The sequence below is a fragment of the Camelus dromedarius genome, chromosome 7 (genome assembly GCF_036321535.1).
Source record: "Camelus dromedarius isolate mCamDro1 chromosome 7, mCamDro1.pat, whole genome shotgun sequence".
Classification (NCBI taxonomy): Eukaryota; Metazoa; Chordata; class Mammalia; order Artiodactyla; family Camelidae; genus Camelus; species Camelus dromedarius.
The window spans coordinates 17,571,929-17,594,330 of record NC_087442.1 but is presented as its reverse complement, the minus strand read 5'-3'; the positions used below and the strand labels follow the sequence as shown (position 1 = coordinate 17,594,330).

General features: G+C 37.7%; 1 protein-coding gene across 5 annotated transcripts in view; it reads left to right on the top strand.

The window, feature by feature from the left end:
* EXOC4 (exocyst complex component 4) overlaps positions 1–22,402 on the top strand; it is a 702,098-nt gene that overhangs the window by 36,082 nt on the left and 643,614 nt on the right. For all 5 annotated transcript variants that reach the window (XR_836802.3, XM_064487345.1, XM_010975676.3 and 2 more), the window contains one exon: positions 16,024–16,208. Coding sequence is in view for 4 of the 5 variants with exons in the window: in XM_064487345.1 (XP_064343415.1) it covers positions 16,024–16,208 (185 nt within the window). In the remaining variant the exon portion in view is untranslated. The remainder of the gene's footprint in view (positions 1–16,023; positions 16,209–22,402) is intronic.

The window sequence follows — 22,402 nt, the reverse complement described above, 5'->3', positions numbered from 1 at the left end:
TCGTTAGTGTAAAGAAATGCAACTGATTTTTGAACGTTAATTTTGTAACCTGCTACCTTGCTGAATTCTTCAATCAGCTCTAGTAGCTTTTGTGTGGACCTTTTAGGGTTTTCTATATATAGTAACATGTCATCAGCATATAATGACACTTTTACCTCTTCTTTTCCAATTTGGATCCCTTTTATTTCTTTCTCTTGCCTGACTGCTGTGGCTAGGACTTCCAGGACTATGTTGAATAGGAGTGGTGATAGTGGGCATCCTTGTCTTGTCCCAGATTTTAGTGGGAAGCTTTTGAGTTTTTCACCGTTGAGTACTATGCTGGCTGTAGGTTTGTCATATATAGCTTTTATGATGTTGAGATATGTTCCCTCTATACCCACTTTGGCGAGAGTTTTTATCATAAATGGGTGTTGAATTTTATCAAATGCTTTTTCTGCATCGATTGAGATGATCATGTGGTTTTTGTCCTTTCTCTTGTTGATGTGATGTATTACACTGATTGATTTGCGTATGTTGAACCAGCCTTGTGTCCCTGGGATGAACCCCACTTGGTCATGATGTATAATCTTTTTTATGTGTTGTTGGATTCTATTTGCTAAAATTTTGGTGAGGATTTTGGCGTCTATGTTCATCAGTGATATTGGCCTATAATTCTCTTTTTTTGTAGTGTCTTTGCCTGGTTTTGGTATCAGGGTGATGGTGGCTTCATAGAATGAGTTTGGGAGTATTCCCTCCTTTTCAATCGTCTGGAAGAGTTTGAGAAGGACTGGTATGAGTTCTTCTTTGTATGTTTGGTAGAATTCCCCGGTGGAGCCGTCCGGTCCTGGACTTTTATTTGTAGGGAGGTTTTTAATTGCTATTTCTATTTCCTTTCTAGTGATCGGGTTGTTCAAGTGTTCAGATTCTTCTTGATTCAGTTTTGGTGGACAGTATGTTTCCAGAAACTTGTCCATCTCCTCTAGGTTATCCAGTTTGGTTCCATATAGTTTGTCATAATATTCTCGTATGATATTCTGTATTTCTATTTTGTTTGTTGTAATTTCTCCATTTTCCTTTCTTATTTTGCTAATTTATGCTCTCTCTTTTTTCTTCTTTGTGAGTTTGGCCAGAGGTTTGTCGATTTTATTTACTTTTTCAAAAAACCAGCTTTTGGTTTGGTTGATTTTTTCTATGGTCTTGTTAATCTCTATTGTATTTAATTCCTCTCTGATCTTTATTATTTCCTTCCTTCTGCTGCTTTTTGGGGCTTTTTGTTCTTCTTTTTCTAATTCATTCAGGTGGTGGGTTAAATTGTTTATTTGAGATTGTTCTTTTTTGAGGAAGGCCTGTATCACTATAAACTTCCCTCTTAGCACTGCCTTTGCTGTGTCCCATAGGTTTCGAATGGTTGTGCTTTCATTATCCAGACTCTTGTAAGTTATTACAAGACATTGAATATAGTTCCCTGCGCTATAAAGTAGACCCTTGTCATTATGGTGTCTTTTGTTAAAAAGTTTTACAATTTAATGCAGTAATGCTTTTCATTCTTTTTTTCTTTGTTTTGTGATTTTTATTTTGAGAAACTTTTCCCTAAATCATTGTCATATAAGAGAATCTCCTATATAATTTTCTTTATTTAAAATCTATTTTCATATATGATATGAACTATGGATCTAATTTAATCATCTTTATAAATAGCCACTTGACTCAGACCATTTATTGAATTCATTTCCTACAGATTTATAATTTCCCCTTAGTCACATACCAAGTTTCCACATATGCATGGGTTTGTTTCTGAGCTCTTTATTTTTGTCCAATTGGTCTTGTCTGTATCTGCACCAAAACCATGCTGTTTTAATTACTATAATTTTGTAATATGTCTTGATAGCAGGTAAAGATGTTCTGTCACTTTGCTATTCAGAATTGCTGTGCTATTCTTGGCCTTTTACTCTTCCATATGAACTTTGGTATCAGCTCTGTGAACAAGATATGTCTTTTCACTGACATCTTCATTTATGTCTTTTATAATGATGCCTTAGTAATTTGTTCCTTAGAGATATTTATGTATGTTTTATTTCTGGCTATCATATTTCTTGTTGCTTTTAAAAACAGTGGCTTTTTATTATAATTTCTAGTTATTAGTCGCTGATATATAGGGATGTGATAGAGTTTTCTCTATTTTATAAATTATAAATTTCCCTGAACCTAATTCTAATGCTGCCTGCTTGGAAAATGATGATTTATTCTTTAAGACTTGTCTCCCATTTCATCAGGTTTCTGAATATCCTGGGTAATTAGATGCTTTTCTCTCTCTTTCTTTTTAAAGAATTGTTACATATTTTGTGGTAAGACTGCTGAATGTGATCGGATGCTTTTCTTTGTTTCCATACGCTGTGTGTATCTCATTGAAATGTAATTGTTTTTGTTAATACGGTAGGTCGTTGAGGGCAGGGGCTGTATCTTACCTTTTTCTGTCTATTTTGTGCTTAGTAGTACATAGTGCACTGCATACAGTCAGCATTCACAGGTGATTAGCCCATTTGGTAACCATGTGGAAGACTTTAACTTCACTAAACAGAGACAAGGGCATTTCCTCTCTGGAGCTCTGGTCTGGTTTCTCATCTCTGATTTGGGTTTTTTGTTTTGTTTTTTAATGGCAAGGTTCTGTAGTTTCTAACCTTTCCTTTCTGCAGTATTTAAATGAACAACAAAAACCATAATTATAATAATGGCTAATATGTATTAATCCCTCACTGTGTGCTGGTTCCATTTTAAGTATGTTACATTTGTTAAGACATTTACTTCTCACAACAACCCTGTGAGAGGGTAGGTTTCTGATATCCTCCCCAGTTTCCAGATGAGGTAATTGCTTTGCATGACCTGGGGGGGGTGTTTAGCATATCCCAATATACAATAAAGATTTCAAGGTGTGCTCAAAAGGTCAGAAGTATTCTTCAGTTTGGCCTTTCGTATGAGTGAATAGTAAGGTCTGTAATTGCACTTTCATTGGACTTCCTATGAGAAAATAATCACATTTCCTTTCCTCATGGTTATGTGCTCTTAGAAGTAAAATCTACTTAAGGCATCTCAAGGGTCCAAATGGAAATCTTCGCTAAAAGACATCAGAGGAAAGTGAAGACAGAACAATGTAGTCTTTCAAAACCCTCTGATTTCCTTGGATTTGTTTATCAGAAGATTTTGCATTTCCATTTTAAGGCAGGTGCAGGTGCCCAGTAATTTAATCCCTACTTAGGTTAATAAAACCAGAGTAAATAAATCAGTGGTGACCCGTGGCTCTTGTCAGCTCCTGCAATTGCTGCTTCACCATCGGACTGGGCTGCTAGCTGTAGACTTGGCTTCTCGATGGGATATTTATTTCTTTTGATATGATTACCTGAGTATTGCATAAAATAATTAAATTGTCATGACAGGGACTGTCTGCAAATAGGCCTGGCCTTTTGTTTCCTTCTTCAAGGTAAACAGCTGCTGTTGGCTTACGAGAAGCTAAAAGTGATCCAACAAGAAGCCTGTATCCGTCACATTGAAATCAGAGACTTGATTAATATTGTAGCCTGTAGCTTTGTGATATGTATGGTTTAAATTAGACCTTTGCAGTCATTGTGCTGGGTTGATGCAAGCACATTAATGACATAATTTCTGGTTGCTGCATCACATTTCTGCAGTCTGTCCTTTGTATTCCACTCACATTAATTGAAGTAATTTTGCCAGTGAAGCGTGTTTCAAACCTCTGCATTTAAATTGAAATTTTAATTCCCTTATTGTCTTGAAAAGACGGCTGAAGATGCCTTGTTACAGGTTTCATTATCACTCAAAACACTCCAGCTGCTGATTCTAATATACAATGACTGATTAATTCTGGGAAGAATTATTAATATAAGAATAGCTGCTGCTTCCCAGTGGCACGAGCTAACCAGGAAGGTATTTCATGATAGTTAATATTTTTATGAACTTTTTTTAAGGCGAGTTTGCGTGGAAGTCTGCATCAACCTGAAATTGCACAGATGAGCTTTGAAAACCACTTACCCAAGTTCTGATTTATCAACCCATAGAAGTCAATTCATAATTGCATTCAATCTGTGAAAACCATGCCAGTGAGGAGTTTTGAAGCACTTCAGCTGACAGTCACAAGGCTTGTGACTGAAAGCATTTTTTCATTTCTAAGTCTTCCTGAGATTGTAGAGATTTTGTGTCTGTCGATCATTTTGTCTTTTCTTTTTATACACCTTTTAAAAAAGAATCCTTAGCTGTGTAGTTAAGGATTATTATGGTAATTATAAGAACAACATATTTATGTTAGCTTCCTTCTTCCCAGAGTATCCCAGAGTGCTTTGCTGAGAGAATGGTACGGTGGAATTATTTCACTTACCCTACGAAAATGTGGCCTCGTCAGGGATAAAGAAGTAAAATAGCTATTTAATTGCACAATTTTCTAAGATCCTATAATAAAAATAAGTATATTTGGCATATTTTTAGTCGACCAGATCCTTTGCAGTTGTTGGACAACATTCAAGGTTATGAAGATCAGCTTAGTGTGGCTCAGGTGGACCTGTGCTTTAATCCCAGCTTTGGCTTTGACTAGCTGGATGACTTGGGGCTAATTATTGAGACTTTTTCTGAGATTTGGCATTGAGAATAATCGTTGTTGGAGGGATTAAATGACATATTAAGCTATGCTTGTAAAGTATGCACAGTGTACGTAGTAAGACCTTAGAAATGTGATTTATAATTGATGATTTTTATTGATACTGTAAGAAAGGATATGGTGATTGTCCCATGTTAGACTCTCAAAACTCGGTCTGAAGTGGACTTGTTTTTAGCTGATGAAGGAGTTGAAGCATAGGATAGGCATTTTTGATTCCTTCTTGCCCAACATGAACATATGCCTGAATGGAAGACTACTCCACATTTTATAGTCAGGGAATTCCTGCAGGCAGTGATAGGATTTTTCTCAGAAAACAAGTTTAATTTGCTCTAACACATACTCAAATGGGTTATCAAGACCCCAAAGTTCTATGCCATATTTTGGGGATTTGGCATGAACAGATTTCAGACTCTGTGTCATCAGTCACCTCTTCAGGCTACATCAAGTATGTGTTCACTGGGTACCCATTGACTGTCTAATTATAAACAATGTGATTTGTTGGTCAACTGTCCAAGATCAGTTTGTTGCAAAATCTAGTCTTAGGTAAGTTGATGTGTTAATCTGTTGGGTATTGTAATTCGATATAAGCCAGTTCACTGTTGGAGGGTGCTTATCAAAAATGTTGATTTTAGTATTTGACTAGTTGATGTTACAGTGTCTTTCTGTCAGTGCTTGGGTGGCAGGACCGGTGGACCAATGAGGTTGCGCCTCTTGGTACCAGTAAAACTGTGTCATTAGCAAGTAGACTGATCCTCGTTTCTTGTGTTATGAATGGGCAGGGAAGAGATAGCATCCACTATGAAATGATTCGTGTACAAGTGAGAAAAAAGGGGCCAAAAATGTGTATCCCTTTCACCTGGCTTGAAAGTTTCTGAGATCTCACAGGACTCTTTTTTTTTTCTCATCATGACTCTGGGAATGGTATTGAGGTAAAAGCACCATAAATATCAGAAGCTGGAACAATCTAGTGAACTTGTGGGACCTAAGCTGAAAGAGGTTCAGTGACTGCAAAAATATTTCAGTGTTCCATATGGATTTCTCTACAACATGATAAAAATATATCAGTTGATTAATAATGAAACAGCCACCAGTAAAGCCCATCTGTTCCTAGTGTAGAAGATTGATTTGAAAGACTGATGCCCATTCTATACTAATAATTTATCAGGAAAGAGTCTGGCACACATTCTGATAGATGGACAAATGAATGTGACAGTGCTGTTGTTGATTACTTGCGTTTATAGTATGTGTATATGTGAAGCTGGCCTTAACCTTGAAGGAGCTTACATGCTAGTAGGAAGGGAGAGATGATGAAAAAATAAAGCGTCTCATATCACGATCAGTTCAACAAGAAAGGGGTTCCAGGAATACTGGGGGTGGGAGTGGGGTAGTGTTTGCTATTGAAATAGGGTGGTCAGCTGTAGCTGCTTCTTGCTGAGTTTTGGACCCCTGCATTCCCTTGGACACCTACATCTGATTTTCTTGGCAAAAAGATTAAGGAGAAGCTGAAGATAAAGTTGGAAAATGAGTAACCTCAGTTTTTGTGTCTCAGATTAAGTAAATAGCTTTAGTGTGGTAGCATTATTTTTCTCCTAGAGAGTAAGAGGGTACAGGGCTTTGTAGTAACTATTCTTCTTGCTGCTCAGTACCCTTTTAATTTGTTTTTGAAGGCTGGGGTTTTTAAAAGCCACACTGTTTGATAGGCACTGGGTTATTGCAGTAGCTTTTCTTCTCTTTTAGTTGGCTTTTTTTATCTGCTCTTCATTTGCCTCTTTTATTTTAAAGCCAACAGAAATTCTGCTTTAATGCACTAAACCTCATAAGGTTCAGGAATTTTCAGCTGGCTCACTTGGCTGTAGGGCAGTGATTCCCAAACTGCCTATTGGGGAATCCTTCAAGTATTGTAAAGCCCAGGTCACACCCTAAACTGATTACACTGAAATCTCTGGGGGTGGGACACCAGCTTCAGTAATTTTTGGCATTATCCAGCTGATTCTCTTGTTGAGACAAATTTGGAACCCTTGATGTAGGGTATAGCCTGTGCTATGCAATAGATCAAAATGAATTGTCCTTGGTTTCATTTATATATATATACATATAAACATAAAAAGGTAAATTTTGTATTACTATTGTAAATGGAAAACTAGTATCATGTCATAAGTAGACGGTATCCATGAAAAGGAGCATTACAGTATAAAGGAAATAAATATTATTTTTTATATTTTTTTCCTTGGCTTCATTTAACACCAGCTCTTAAGTAGTGGTTGGAAACCAAATATTGTCACATGGTGATAGTCACATTTATGTAGAAATGTTGTAGTTTGACTAAAGTTGCTTTGTTGCTGTCATCTATTGCAGGTTTTGGATAGAGCTGGTGAGTATCTGGCTCTTATTCTGATTTTATAGCCTGACTGTTTGATCAATATGAGTTTTGTTTAATGGTTAAATTAGATGCTCTCGGGGTTTGGGCTGACTTGGAACTCTTCAGCACCCTCAGTCTTGGTGCTCTGATTTCTGCATCTTCACTGTGTTTTTATCTGACTTACTGCTGAGATGTAATGGATTGAAATTGAGGCACGAATTTATTTCTTGATAAGTGATGACTAGGTACAGCATAGTCCAGCACAAACAAAATGGGTTGAAAAGCCAGACGTTCTTAATTCTAATCCTGACCCACCTACTCACCAATTCTGTGAGTTTAGGCAAATGCATCACTTTCTCTTTTTTCAGTATCCTTTTCTATAGAGTGGCTATATGGATACTTACTCTGTCTACATGATAGGATGGTTGTGAGAATAAAAATGAAATTTTGGATGGGGGAGGTGCTTTGTGAAACAGAAGGCAATATGTAGGTGGACAGCGGCGTCGGTTCATCACTGTCACATGGCACCAGGTGGAAGGAAACAGCGGTGGTCTGGGGCTTGTTTCCTTGAGCAGCGTTTCTCTCGTAGTGCTACTGTCACTAATGCGTACAGGTTTCAGTTCAGATGGACTGTGTGTGCACAGGCACCTACATTTACACACTTGAGTCTGTAGGAGAAATGATCTCAGTCAAGAATAATACACAAGTCGTTTCCTGACATCATCCGTCATGTGTTTGGCTGCAGCATACGGACTTGTTTGAACAGGATTTTGATTGGTCAGTCTGCAGCGAGGTGGGGACCCTGTCTAGGTGTAAATTGCAGCAGATGACAATGCCTGTTGTTGCTGGGAGGCCCTTTCTCAGCCTCATGGTGGTCTGAGGGTGCTGATCCATAGTTTCTGTTTGGCTTTGACAAAATAGGAGACATGTGCTAAAGAGGTCTGTTTTCTGTGGTAATTCATCCCAGTACTAATTACTTGTGGTTGCCTAGCTTTTAAAATGAAAAGCCATATTCCTCTCATGTTCTTTTGTAGGATTTTAATAGTTCATGTTAGTAAAGAGCATAGAAGTCCTGAGCATTTCTAGTGGATTTGGGGCTCTTGCAGAATGTGGGTGAAATTGTCTTGATTTAACTGCGAACCTGCAGTGATTGTCAGAGACCTCCTTTGCCAACTCTTAGGAGGAGAGTGTTGTATAACTTTCTTGTCCCCAAGTAACATATAAGATGGTAAAGGTAAGTGATTTGGGGACACTTGTAAACTAAGAATATCGCACCTAGTGATCTCTTGTGTTTTAGAGGAGAAACCTAGGTTTTAATGCCCTCTTTATGGAGTACTGATGGGAACTGGGAATTAAGGGATCATAAGATTTAGGAACAAAGAAGGATTTATTCGTGAGCTTTCCTGTAAGCAATCACAATTCTTATCTTTCTCATAAGGTATTAGGTATAGTTCAATTTTATCAGGAAAGTCATTGTGAACAGACCTCTTATAAGTCCATTTAGAACAAAATAAGGCTCTTAATTTGGCATTAAGCATCAGAAGCCCTAAATATCTGCATAACTTTGGTCTTGGAATTCTTCTTGGCTGTTACACATTAAGGAAAGAATTAAGAATTTTAAGTGTGAAGTGTTCAAAAATATATATACAAGGGTAATTATCACAGTCAGATTTATGGAAGTTAAAAATTAGCAATTACCTCAGTATAGGGAGTTGGTTTCAGAAATTTGTGGAATATTCATATTATGGACTCATATGAAAACACTTAGTCATATGTTTAGTGATGGGCGGATGTTCCCATTATACTTCCAAATGGAAAAAGCATATTTAAAATTAACAGTATTTTTGTAAAAATTGTGTGTGGGAAAATGATTGGAAGGAGTCAGATTAAAATGTATTTTATCTAATTAGTAAAAATAGGGATTGTTTTTTCCCTATGATTTTCTGTGTTTTTCAAGTTTCTTGATTGAGCATGTATTATTACTTTTGTAATTGGGAAATTTACAAAAAGGTTAAGAAAAAAATACATTTCTGGGCCTCACCTTTTTTTAAAAAAAAAATGTAAAATTAGGATGGGACTTCAGTTTTTTGACAACATTTAAAGGTCCCTAAAAATAGAAAGCTCTTACAATTCATTTTGCAGATACTTTTATTCTGTGAGGCTTGGGCTGATGGAATATCTTAGAAAACCTGGTTGCCCATACTTTACAAAAGGAAAAAAGAAAAGACTGCTGCTTTAAATATGGGAATTATATGTGCTAGAATGCGCTGATGTTTACGAAAAACTGAAAATAAGGGGAAACCCCAAAGAAAGCTTAAGAATGATTCAATAGAATGGTACACTTTTAGAACAGGTCTGTTTCACAGCAGTTGTAGGATGAGGTCTTCCATCAAGGTAGATTTCTTTTGAGCTTTGTTTTCTAAGATAGCTTTGAAGATACTTAGAAATTCACAAGTAAAAGACGTTTTCTTTGACGGCACTTTATTTTCCAGGACCCCTCCCTTCCTTCACTTATCAATAACTTCATCTCATGTGCTTTATCCTGTAAACTCCATTATCTCCCAGGCAGTCCATTGCATTAAGCCTTTAGTACCTAACATTGCCTCATTTACATTGACACATGCTTGACCCCAGCCCTTCTCCTCTTTTGGTTAATGCGCCAACGAGTGCTGATACCTCTCTAGAGTATTATCATTTGGCTGTTAGCTCAACTAATAACAACCCTTCATTTGAGCTGATGAAGGTTTATTAAATAAAAACATGCAGTAACCCCGGCAGTCATGAAGGGAGGATGGAGGTAGACATCCTGTTTTTAGTGGAGAGAGCCTGCTGAGTCTGCATTATAGGTCTCGGGTTTCCTGAGGGAAAAGGGGCACCTGAATGGGTCTGATCAATATTATGTTACTGAACTGAGTTGAAGAATGGGCCTTTTTTGATGGCCTGATTTGATCACTGTGAATTGGCCACAAGCAGAGGGGGTGGGGGAGTGTTCTTGCTTTAGGCACTCGGCCTTGCCCTGGGATGCAGCTTTCTTGGGAAGTTTGCCCCTTGTACCAAACTGTCAATAGCCTGAGGCCTTGGGTCAGAGGCGAGGCTGAACCTTAGGGATCTGGAAACCTCTCAGTCTTCTCCAGAGAAGCTGGGATCAGGGACTGTTTTTCCTCTAGATCCCCTAAGACTCCCCCAAACCTCCACGATAGTCCTGAGCCTTGAACAGATTCCCTTTATTCTCCCTTGTGTGTCCCATACTCTTTTTCTCCCCACTGACCAACCACTTTTGCGTGTAGAGCAGTCTAAGCCATCTTCTACTTGTTAGGTCCCGTGTGATTAGTGGCTGATGTCATGCTATAAACACAGGTGAGCAGATGATGTTTATACCTAAGGAAGTTTAAAACTTATATTATCAAGTTTATTTTTAACAGTTGGGATTTTTGTGAACAAAATCCTTTGAAGTCACATGCTTGTGGTTTGATATCGCCTACTTATAATTTGATACTATATTGTGCAAGGAAAATTGTTGCAAGTTTCTCTTTGCAGTTAAATACATAGGGCTCTATAAAGGCACGACATTGTGCAAACAGCACTGTGATGTCCTAGATGCAGTGAAACTTTCAGACCTGCTCCTAAAACCTACTAGATTGAACCATATGAAACAGCCAGTATTTCGATCATTTCTGACAAATGAAAGCAGTTTCATACGGTTCAAATTTCAAACTAATACATGAAATTCTGTTTTTATCTCCATTTGGTTTATTTTACCAGTTTCTGTCTGATTAAAAAATAAAACCTCTGCTTTGGGACATATGTAATAGCTAAATGGAAATGTTTGGTAGGTGAGTGATTTGGGATTCTTGGTGATAATCATCTTCCCTGCATGTGCTGAGATGGGTATGAATGATACTGCATTCAGAGCAAGACTTCTTAGGCCCATCTGGGACTCCTTGAGACAGAAAGTAAAGGGCAGGGTACAGCCATTAAGGGAATGACAGCAGCACCAAGTTAGTGGGAAATTCAACTCCCAGTAGGCCTTCAGGCCCAAGATGGCGGGAGAGTTGACTTCCAGTAGACCTTGAGCTTCATTATATGCTCATTGTAATACAGTTACAATGTAACTCCCACAGGTTCCATGACAGTTCTCAGGCCAACCATAAAAGGTCAAAAAGTGGGCGGTGGCCCAATTCCTGGGAATTCCTGCCCCTTCCCAAAGTAGTTGGAATAATCCTCCTACTTGTTAGCATATGAAATAACTGAGCTTATAAAAATTAGGAACCTCTACACCTTGTGGTCTCTCTGCCTCCTGAGATGGACCAGGAGTGTGTATCTAATTTTACTTTAAACTAAACATCCACCCCCACGCCTCATGGCCTCTCTGGCCTTCTGAAATGGCCTACACTTGGTCTTTGGAGTGTGCGTCTCTCTGAATAAATCTACTTTTATTCAACTGTGGCTCACTCTTGAATTCTTTCCTGTGTGAAGCCAAGGACCCTCACTTGATGGGACGCATCCCAGGGTCTTGCCTGGGACCTGGGACATGGCCATACTCCACGACCCATTTTCCTGTATCTGCCTGAATGTGGAGAATCATAGGTGGAGGGTTATCTGAGGAGCAGAGCCTGAGGACACCAGAGTTTGTCTTCCCACGGTTTAGGGGCCCGGTGACCTGGGTAGTAAGTAAATCTTGGGTTACAAGGCATGTTTCTTTTGTTGTTCATACCCAGAGATTCTTAGTTGAGACTGTTCAAAAAGTTTGTGTCTTGTTATATGCATATGGGAAGAGAAGGTATCAGTTCTCTGGAGTAACCTAATTGCGTATCTTTGTACTGCATCTGTAAATTGGGCCAAAGTAGCATTTTCAGAAAAGTTACGTTGTCTTACTAAAAAAAATACTTCCTTAAGGGAGACATACTGAGCTATTAAAAGTGATAGAATATTTTGGAACCAAGTAATTATCAGAGTCCGGAAGTATTTGTTTTGAACTCAACACTGGCAACACGTTTGCTTTCTTTAAGGAATGTTGTTGCCAGTATAAGCATTTTTATTAGCTAGCAGATGATTTAGTTTTGGGGTTGGGTTTTTTGTTTATACTTAAGTTTTTCTTCTTTTTTTTTGGCTTAAACCTTAGTTCTGTTTAGAGACAGTTACTGTTTTCATTTATCTTTGTGTATGCCACCTCCCTCAGTATTTAAAAAAAAAAAAAAAAGATAAAAGTCAGTAGTTTCTTTCCCAGCATTTCTTCAATGAATCAGCTGTTAAGAATGGCTAACTTTGGTGTTCCTCTAAAACATTTCCATTGGTGCATATTAAAGCATAAGACTAGATCTTTTTATCTAATCAGCTTGAGTAAGACTGGCAGAAGACAGTTAACTATGAAATAATTATTTCCTAATTTAAACTAAAATGCAGGTGAGAAATAGACATTTGGGAAAGAAAATTTAAGGGCACTGTAGTTGCTAATGAGAAAGATTTCCTTTGTTGTAGACTCATCTCAACTGAAGGCAAAATTTTTTGAAATACCAGACAATTCTTGATTATGTACATTTTAACTGTACCTTTAACCTAATTTTTTGGGCTTGGAAATATTTTTCAGAACTTCTGTTTTTTTAAAATGGGTAGGTTTCTAATAGTGAAATATATGTTCAATATCATGTGTTAAAACATTTTGTGGATGTTTGCTTATTTTCATAATCCTAAAAGAAATAATTGTTTTCAATGCCAAAACAGATTTTTCTTACCTATGTGAGCCGTTTCTAACTCTGGTGAGAACATTAATGTTCTGTTAAATTAATAATAGGTGTTCTGTGAAAAAAAATCACTGTTAGTAGTACCTATTCCCCACGCCCCCCACCCATTTATTTTTGAAAATACGTGTAAGAAAACTTCCAGATACATCCAGTTGGCTCATTATGCAGCAGTCTACCTTTAAGAGATGATGTGGGATACCTGAGAATTCTAGGAGGTCATAGTAGAGGTGATTTGGCACATGAATTCATGGTATTAGATCGGGGAGTAGATCTGTAGACAGCATTTACCAGTGAACTGTTTCATTGTGTGTTGTCTGATCTTTCATCTCCTATGTCTTGTACTGTAAGTTTAATATATATTTGTGACATTTTCCAGTGTTGTATATCACAACAATTGTTGGATTATTTCTCAAAGAACGAACCTGATGCTGTCTAGTTTAATCCAGCTGCATCTCTTGAATTCCTGTTGATGTTTCATCACTGTTATTTAAAAAGTGCTCTGTAGTCATTAAATTTGGAAAACAGTAACATAATTTATTAAATGACCACTTCCCATACATTAAAAAAACCCTTCGGTTGTATTTTTATCAGTAATTATGAGCATTTCTAAATGTAAATGGATATTTAATGATTTCTAGTGAAGGTTAAATATCACAAAATGCCTAGAAACCATACCCTCCAATACAACAGAATTAATCAGTGGTGGTTGGGTTGACTGCTGCCTCACCAAGTTTTCTTTCTGTGTAAGCTTTATGGTATAAGCTACTTAAACCACATAAGGTAAGTTATCAGGTTTCTAAACTGATGTTCTGGAGGTCAAATACAGCATGACAATTATTTTCTTCAAATTGGTTTGAGTACCACTTAGTAGAGTAAGGGAGGACAATGACCTTGCTCAGTTCCCATAATTCGATCTTTATAAGTAGACTTCTAATTTGTGAAAGCCAAGAAATAAAGCCCTGTATTTTCAAACTGTAATAAGAGACTATTCTCTATCCTATTTGTGGTAAGGTTTCAAATCCTTGAAGTTCTAAGACAACTCTTGATTGTAAATATGGTAATTGTGCTTGTATTTTGGATCAAGACAAGTATTCAGAAATCATGGTCATCTAAGTGGTTAATAATGATTCTGTGATGGAAGCAGTGCTTTACTGAAAATCCTGCATTGAAACCTGTTGGAAACAGCTTCTAAGGATTCTCTATCCATCTAATAAGTAGGTTCTGTTAAAAAATAATTTGAGTATGCACCTAGTATGTACCAGGCACTGTGCTAACTGCTTTAGCTATATTTAAGAAAAATTTTAGTGGCTTTGAAAGCAAACATTGTCGTAGAGTTTTATACTTGGAACGTGAGCTGTTTGGGTTAAAAATCTCCATGCAAATTCCTACGAACAGAGAGTGGATGTGCAGTGGGTGGTTTTTAAGCTTAAATATCTCAGCTGGATTTAATTACCTTGAGGGATAAGGCTACATGATGGGCCAGTGGTTTACCAAATTATTTTTCATTTTCTGGATCTTGATGTCACTAAAGGTTAATGCATCCTCCTTTCTCTGCTAGAGACCCAAGTTAAAATCCATTTTAGAGCATAAGTGTAAATGAATTTGTTGTTGTTTTTCCTCCTTGGGGACACTTTGGTCATTTCGCGAGGCTGCCTTTCCATTTGGAATTGCCCACAGCTTGCACCAGGCCCAGGGGCTCTGAGAGCAGGGGCAGTTGCAAGCCTGTGTGAAAATGAACCGGCAGGCTTCAGAGGGCAGCGCTGGCCCAGGGCTTGTCACTTTTCATTCCTAGATGCTTTCTTGGGTAACTTAAGGAAATTTATTTGCTACTGACATTTGGTTATAGCACATCACAAAACAAGTGATGTGTTTGTGACTAAGCCACTGCATTGCCCTCCCGATCTCAGGCTGGCTTGTATTTGGCAGCTGCAAAGCTTGCTGTATTCGCTGTCTGCACACTCTGAGTGACTGCCTGTGCCAGGGGAGATCTGTGATCAGCATTTTTGATCACTGATACTTTTCATGGCTTTTACTATCTTTTTCTCCTATTGCTTTTGTAGAAGTGCTTTTTTTTTCATGAGCATTTTTTTGGTCTCTAATTACATTTACTCTAAAGTAGTGTCATTATTGCCTTTATCTGTACAGTTGAGGAGTATTTAGATGTATGACCGACGTGGGAATAGTCACAGCACATGAATCCCTTCACGGAGCTGGGTAGGGCTCTTTCCCCTGAGTTCAGCTGGTAGTCGTCTCTTCTCCGTCATTACTGTTGTTGTTACTACTACTATTACTATTACTGCTGCTACTGCTTCTACTGCTATTGCTATTATTAGTATTAGTAGTACAGTCTTTGCACTTCTTCCTTTTTTCTCCCAAGGAATAGTACCTAGAGTATACCCTTCACTTTGTTTTTCCTCTGTAAAAAATATGTAAGGTCTTTACATATAGAAAGACAAAATTCTGTATGCGTGGATAAATGGGATTTTATAATACATACTATATCTTTTTTCCCTTCGCAGTCATCACTTTGGTTCAAAGTGAGTTATTCCAGGTTCCCTGAGTCCCTCATCTTCTCCCTCTGTTGTAGGCATTCATTCCTACACCATTTTTATTCATCCAGTCCTTTTTGTCTTAATCTCCCAAGAGAATCTCCCTCCCCATAGTTTATCTTCTGTTCACCATTCAAGTCCCATTTTGTCTATCAAACTGGATCAGTCCAAGGAGAGGTGATGACTGCTACTGTCTGCTTGTAGCATTCATGGAAAAATGTATTTACCTCCGTGTGTATGTGAGCACGAGAGAGAGCAAGAGAGACTGTGCAGACACCCGTGTAGACAAAGGCTGATCACGCTCTGACTCTTGATCACCATGAGAATTATTAAAAAATTTACATACTGTGTTTTTATTTAGTCTTAGTCTTAAAAGGCTAAATGTGACTGAAAGTTTAAATCATTAGAACAGGGACTTCTTGTGAGCATATGAATATTACAATCATTTATTTGGGGATCATTTTATTGGTGTCTGTTGATAGGCTGTGTGAGTGGGAGTAAACACTAGGTACAGCTTTGCTGAGGTGCTGTAGGTACCTTCATGTTTATCTTGATCAAGATCAACCCTTCCAGAGCTGAACTGGGCCCATCTGCATTATACTCGACAGTGTCTGATGTATGCTGATAAGGTTCTCAAATTCTTTCAGGAGTATCTTTTAAAAGATGGTCTTTCATATTTGTAATATTGTGAGATTATTTAGTTGTCTTAATTGTGTTTCCCTCCCTTCTCAGGTGTCAGCAGTCGAGTCTTTGGAGGGGCCTCTGCTCCAGGTGGAAGGACTGAGTGACCTTAGGTTGGAACTTCACAGCAAGAAGATGAATCTGCACTTGGTTCTCATAGACGAGCTGCACCGGCACCTGTACATCAAATCCACTAGCCGAGTTGTGCAGCAGAACAAGGAAAAAGGGAGGATGAGGTTGGTTAAAGAGCCTCTCTGCTACAGTGTCTCGTGGCAGTGTAGAATTCTACTAAATATTATTTTGTCCAGAATATTGTTGTAGTTTATTTTACTTCTCTTTTTAACATGCTGTCTCTGAAAATGTAAGATGGTTTTATGTTAGCAAATACTCCACGTTCTGAAAGGCTGACATTCAAAGTTAGTTCATTCCTGTATTGCACATTTCTTGTGGTCCTTTTATGTAAAGATACATAAGAAACGTTTGCTGTGGGCCTTTAATAGACTAGATCAGAGAGACTCTGGTTTATCTCAGGAAGAGAAAAAAATCCTTAAATTGGATAGTGAAGTCAGCCTAATTAAGAAATACAGATGTATAAACTGAAATTAGAACATCCTTTTTTCCTTAGGGTTGTGTTCAGCTTAAGACAATCTTCTTTCTGAAATAGTTTGGGAGAGGTTCAGAGAGAACACTTTTCTTTTATCCCTGGGCTGATTGTAGCATAGTCTGTTTATGGGCCTGGGTGGACTCAGGAAATTCATTAGGTTAGTGTAGACCTGGTAGTGAATAAGACCAGATCTTAAGACAGTAGAACATTGGTGTTATTAACATGGGTCAGATAGCTGAGCATGTCCTGTGTCCTTCCACCATTCCTTTAAAATAGCTGTCAGATGTTTCAGAGGGCAGTTTCGCACTGTGTGCTGAAATACACGTGTTCATACTTTTCCATTGAGCTGTGGGTGAGAGGAGCACTGGGAGCAGTGCATGCTGGGAATGAAGTCCATTAAGTCCTATCCTATTTAAACAAAATTGCCAACTGTATGTGATGCTTCAGAGACCTTAACAGAGAAAGAGAAGTTTCTATCTCTTCTGCAGATTGGCACTAGAAACCTTCTGGCAGGCACTAAGGGTTACATACCTGAGACTTAACTTCGGCACTGGATCTAAGTAGAATCTTAATGGAGAGTAAAGTGGTGGATGGGAGCAGTGCTAAGGAAGTTCCTTCCACAGTGCCTGGTGGTAAATAGCAGATCTAAATGGATTTCTTCCCATGCAAATATGAAACAAAAAAACCCCACTCCCTTATAATGCTTTAGAATAAGCATAAAGGAAAATGAGCATTACATTGAGGTCTCAAAGAAGAGCAGTTATTTGAAAAAAAATTTATACAGTGAAACAGGAAAATTTAGGACATTTAAGCTTGAGATTTCTCAAAAGATGCAAGATGATGCAGTAGATTAGATTATTGCTCAAAAATTATCACCCTTTCTCTACCACTTGAGTGGGAGAAGTGTATTTCCTTCTCTTTGAATTTTGGGCTCTTGCTTTTGCTGATTGTTAGCATGGGACATGAGGGGCTTGAAGTGTGCTTGTGCCAATGAGCATGCCCTGTCATGCCTCTGCTGTTGCCATGATGGCGCTGGTCCCAGGAGAAGGATGGGAGACCCATGGAATTGAGCCAAGATCAGCTGAGCTGCCTAGCCTGGATCAGCCAGCCACCAAAATATGTGCTTATTGTTGAACATGACTGGCATTTTGGTCATGTGTCAGCAGTCAGCTATAAGCATATAGCTTCTATGAAACGTTAATGGGAAGCTGTAGAGATGGAATCTGGAGAGATGCAAAAAGAACTAACTAAAACAGGGACAATATGTGAAAAGGAAAAAAAACAAAGTAGGGAAATTAAATATTTGTTTAAAATGTTAGAATTTAATCAGTGATATGGAGGGAAAACTTTCCTCATTGTGAAGAAGGAAGAAACATGCAAGAAAGATAATAGATGTGAAAGATGGAGAATAGTCTCAATCCAATGGTTTTAGGTATTGCACAGAATGGCACTAAAGTGATAGTACTATGGGCTGAGTTATGTCCCCTTAAATTGTAACTAAATTTGGAGATAGGGTCTTTCAAGAGGTAAATAAGACAAAATGAGGTCGTTAGCATAGGCCCGAATTCAATATGACATGTCCATGTGCGAAGAGGACGTTTGGACACACTTTCATGGAGGGAAGACCATGTGAAGGCACAGTGATAAGACAGCCATCTCCAAACTGATGAGAGAGGCCTCAGAAGAAACCAACTCTGCCAACATCTTGATCTTGGACGTCTAGCCTCCAGAACTATGAGAAAACAATTTTCTCTGTTTAAGCTACCCAGTGTGTCATACTTTGTTACTGCAGCCCTAGCGAACTAATACAGAGAGAAACAGAAGCAATACTTAACAGTGTAAATAGAGAAACCTACTTTCCTTGAAGGAGCCAAAGAACGTTGAACAAAAGAGCACATGTACATTTTTGTGTGTATACATAAGTGTGTGGTGTGTGTGTGTATAGGGATGGATGGACAGAGACTCCTTTCTGTTAAATGTTTTGGAAGGCATTACACTGTAATTGTATTAGTAGATTATTTTAATTTTCTTTATATTTTCAAAAAAGAACTTACAATAGCTTTTGCAAGCAGATAAAAATCAATACAAAGTTGTTTTAAAAGCAGTTAATCCTTTCACTTTTTGTGTGCATCCTGTGTTAATACTTGATTTGACCTTGCTTCCTTGGACACTGAAGCTCATGGAGGAGACAATTTCAGGCCCATCGGTTTTGGTGACGATATTTGTCTCTGGGTGTGTAAAGGGTGTCCTTAAGCCCATTGTATTATTTGTTCCCAAAGTATTTTGTCTTTAAATTTCTTCTTATGTATGTCTGTTTTCTTCTTGTTATCTTTCATTTCTTTCTTTTTTCCCCTCTTTGCTTAGATTTTAGCTTCACTTTATTTTGTATTATGTATCTTTTCTCTTGGCTTATCATTTGAGACCACGACTGTTTTTGACTTTTATACCCTCTGAGTCACTCATTTTTTCTGTATGTTCAGGCAGATTTCAGAACTATAGAGAATTAATATGCCAGACATTCCTGATTCATTATTCCCTTAAATTTTCTTACTAAGGGCATATTGTCTGTGACAGAGACTTCTCAACTGAGTTGAATTTAACAAATTTTTACAAGCATTTTACTCTTTGATAGGTCCTGTGCCAGCTGTCAGGGTTATAGAGGTGAATATATTCGTTAGTGGATTTACAACTTAAAGTTCAATTCACTTCTGTCACATTTTAGTTTGACAATAAAATCAGCAAAATGAACTGCTGCTGTGAATTTTGGACATAGTTGGACATATTTATTACTAAGTAAAGGAACAGAAATAAGTTGTAATTAAAAAGCAAATGTTTAATAAGCTGTTAGCACTTCTAAGCCTTCTTTAAAAAAAACCCAGAAAACTTCATGGCTTGAAGTACTGAAACCAGACACATTTAGAAGTAGATCCTTACTTGTTGGATGGGTGTTTAACAGCCAGAAAGTCCTAGAGGTTATGGTGGTAGGGATTGTTATTTTTGTTATGGTTACATTTGCTTTATTGTTTTCCTGTCTGCCACCATGTGGTTATTAAATAGCAAACCACTCAATCACAATATATAATTACTAATTTTGCAGGGGGGTATCTTATACTGGGAAGGATTTTATGTGCATCAACTGTTTTTTTTTTTTTAAACTCAGCTATGGATGATTCTGAATGGATTTAAAATAAAAATTTGTAATCATAGGTATTTAGAAAGAAAAATGATTTCTATCAGTATTTCTTTCAGAGTGAAGCAGTTCGGAGGATTCGTATTAGAAACTTGAAAAGACAGTTTAATTTTTTTATTGAGGTAACATGGCTTTATAGCATTATATAAGTTTCATATGTACAACATTATATTTTGACTTCAGCATATGCTACAGTGTGCTCACCACCAAAAATTTAGTTTTCATCCATTCACCATTCAGTTGACCCACTTTACCTGTTTTGCCCTCCCCCCACCCCTCTTCCCTCTGGTAACCACTACTCTGTTCTGTGTGTCTCTTACTTGTTTTGTTCTGGTTTGTTCATTTATTTTGTGTTTGGTTTTTATATTCCACATATGAGTGAAATCATAGTTATTTGCCTTTTTTTGTTTTACTCATTTCACTTATCCTCATACCCTCAAGATCCATACACATTGTTGCAAATGAGGACAATTTCAGCTTTTTTATGGCTGAGTAGTATTCCATTGTGTGTACTCCCCCCATCTTCTTTATCCATCTATCCATCAATGGGCACTGAGGCAGTTCCCATATGTTGACTGTTGTGTATAATGCTGGTATGAGCATAGGGTGCATATCTTTTTGAAGTATTGTTTTTGTATTCTTCAGGTAAATAACCCAGAACTAGACTAGCTGGATCATAAGGTAATTGCATTTTTAATTTTTTGAGGAATCTCTGGTGTTTTCGGTAGTGGCTGCACCAGTTTACATTCCTCCTAACTGTGTATGCAGGTTCCCTTTTTTCCACATTTTCTTCAACACTTACTATTTCTTGCCTTTTAAGAACAATCCGGTTTTGATTTTATTTTTTGTTTTTGAAAGTACTTCCTCTGAAAGATTCAAAACCCTCTGAGGGTATTAATTAGTACTTCTCAACTTTATTTCTGATGTATCACAAGAACAGGCTTTCTGTCTTCTGAAATGGAAATGGAGGCATGCGATATTCTGTAATAGCACCTACCTTTCTGTTGGCTTCGTGTCTGTAGTAACTAAATGAGCGTGCCTCCTGTCTCTGGAACTTTTAAGACTAAATTCTTCCATAAAAGAACAAGAGAAAAACCAAAAATCATTTCTAAGGTTACTTGCCTTTGGGTTAGTGTTCACAAAGGAGAAAATTGAAGCCCCAGGGAAAATTCTAGAAAGTGAAGATGAGTCTATGAAAATAGTTTTTGCAGTAAATTGACTTCCTAAGAGTTTATTGATGGAGTTTGAGGACCCTTCTGGCTTTGATAATAGTCAGCAGGTTATGTTTTTCAAAGTTAAAATGGCAAGCCATTTATCACCCTGTATTTAACTGAAATATATTTTAGGTTAAAACTGAGGAAATAATTGTAGGTTTTTATCTAAAGAGAATCTGTATGTACATATGTTTTACAGAAGTGTGTATTATCTCACATATACATATCACTGTGCACACACAAAGGTACCAACTGTATTGCCTCATTTATAGCCTTGGCAGGTAGTATTCCAGCTATATACCTGAATTTCCAGCTGGGCGACACCTTCATTTATCAATGCCTTAGAAGTAACTCCTACACTTTCATTATGGAAATACAACATTTATCAAGTCATTTTTGCTATCATTTACAATTGAAATGAACTTCTTCTTAGTTACTCAGTAACAGCGTCGTAGACATCAGGATTCTCCTCTGTCTCTTTGGGCATGTGTATCCAAGGACTAGGGAGGTGTGTAGAGCTAATTTTCCAGTTGTGAGGAAAATGCAGGTGAAAGAGAATATACCGAGGAGAAAAAAGTGAGAAGACAACAGTAGTAAAGAGATAAGAGATGAATGGATACATTTGTGATCGAATTGATTTTATCATTAGACAGACTGTTATGGCAAATCAGTGGGTTGGAGGCTCTTAAGATAGCTTAGGCACAGAGGACCTTACAGCTTTGTACTGGAGGAAGAGTTACTGGAACTAAGTATGTCAGTTCAATTCTTTCTAAATGGTATTTCTGTTACTTTTATATCTTAAACTTCAGTTGAGATTTCACGTTAATCTGTGAGTGATTCCAACACTTGGAAATGCACGAAGTTTTGGTTTTACTCATATCTTAGTCATACTCGGATCCTCAGCACTGAGTGAAGTGCCAAGCAGGTAACAGATGAGACTTGAATAATGATTCCCCCCTTCCCTGTAAGAAGTGGAAAGGGAGAAGTTAATGACTGGAGATAGTTATGTGAACCACTGTCCTTGGCCTTCAGAATGTTATTAACACTCAGTAAAAATAATACCTTAAAGGATAATTTTGCCCTTTAATGTCAAGTTTGCTTTTCAAAGTTTTCTGAAAGAACATGTTTGTTTTTTTATTAGCTTAAAAATACATGCATATCTGGCACTTTCGTTTCAAAAGGAGTGGTGGGAGGAAGATGGGGATATATTGCTGTGGGGGTGAGGGCAGATGTTCAGACTTGCACACACTTGTATCCCATTTGGAGGAAGCTTTCTTGAAGGTGTAGTCTCGTTCCTGCTGCCCTTCTTCTACAGCCCACTTGGAGACTCACTTCCATGGGTAGCCATTGTTACTGGTGATGTTTATTGGGACTGGATAGAGGTGAGGACTATGGCTCTGACCTGTCTGCCCTTGGAATGTG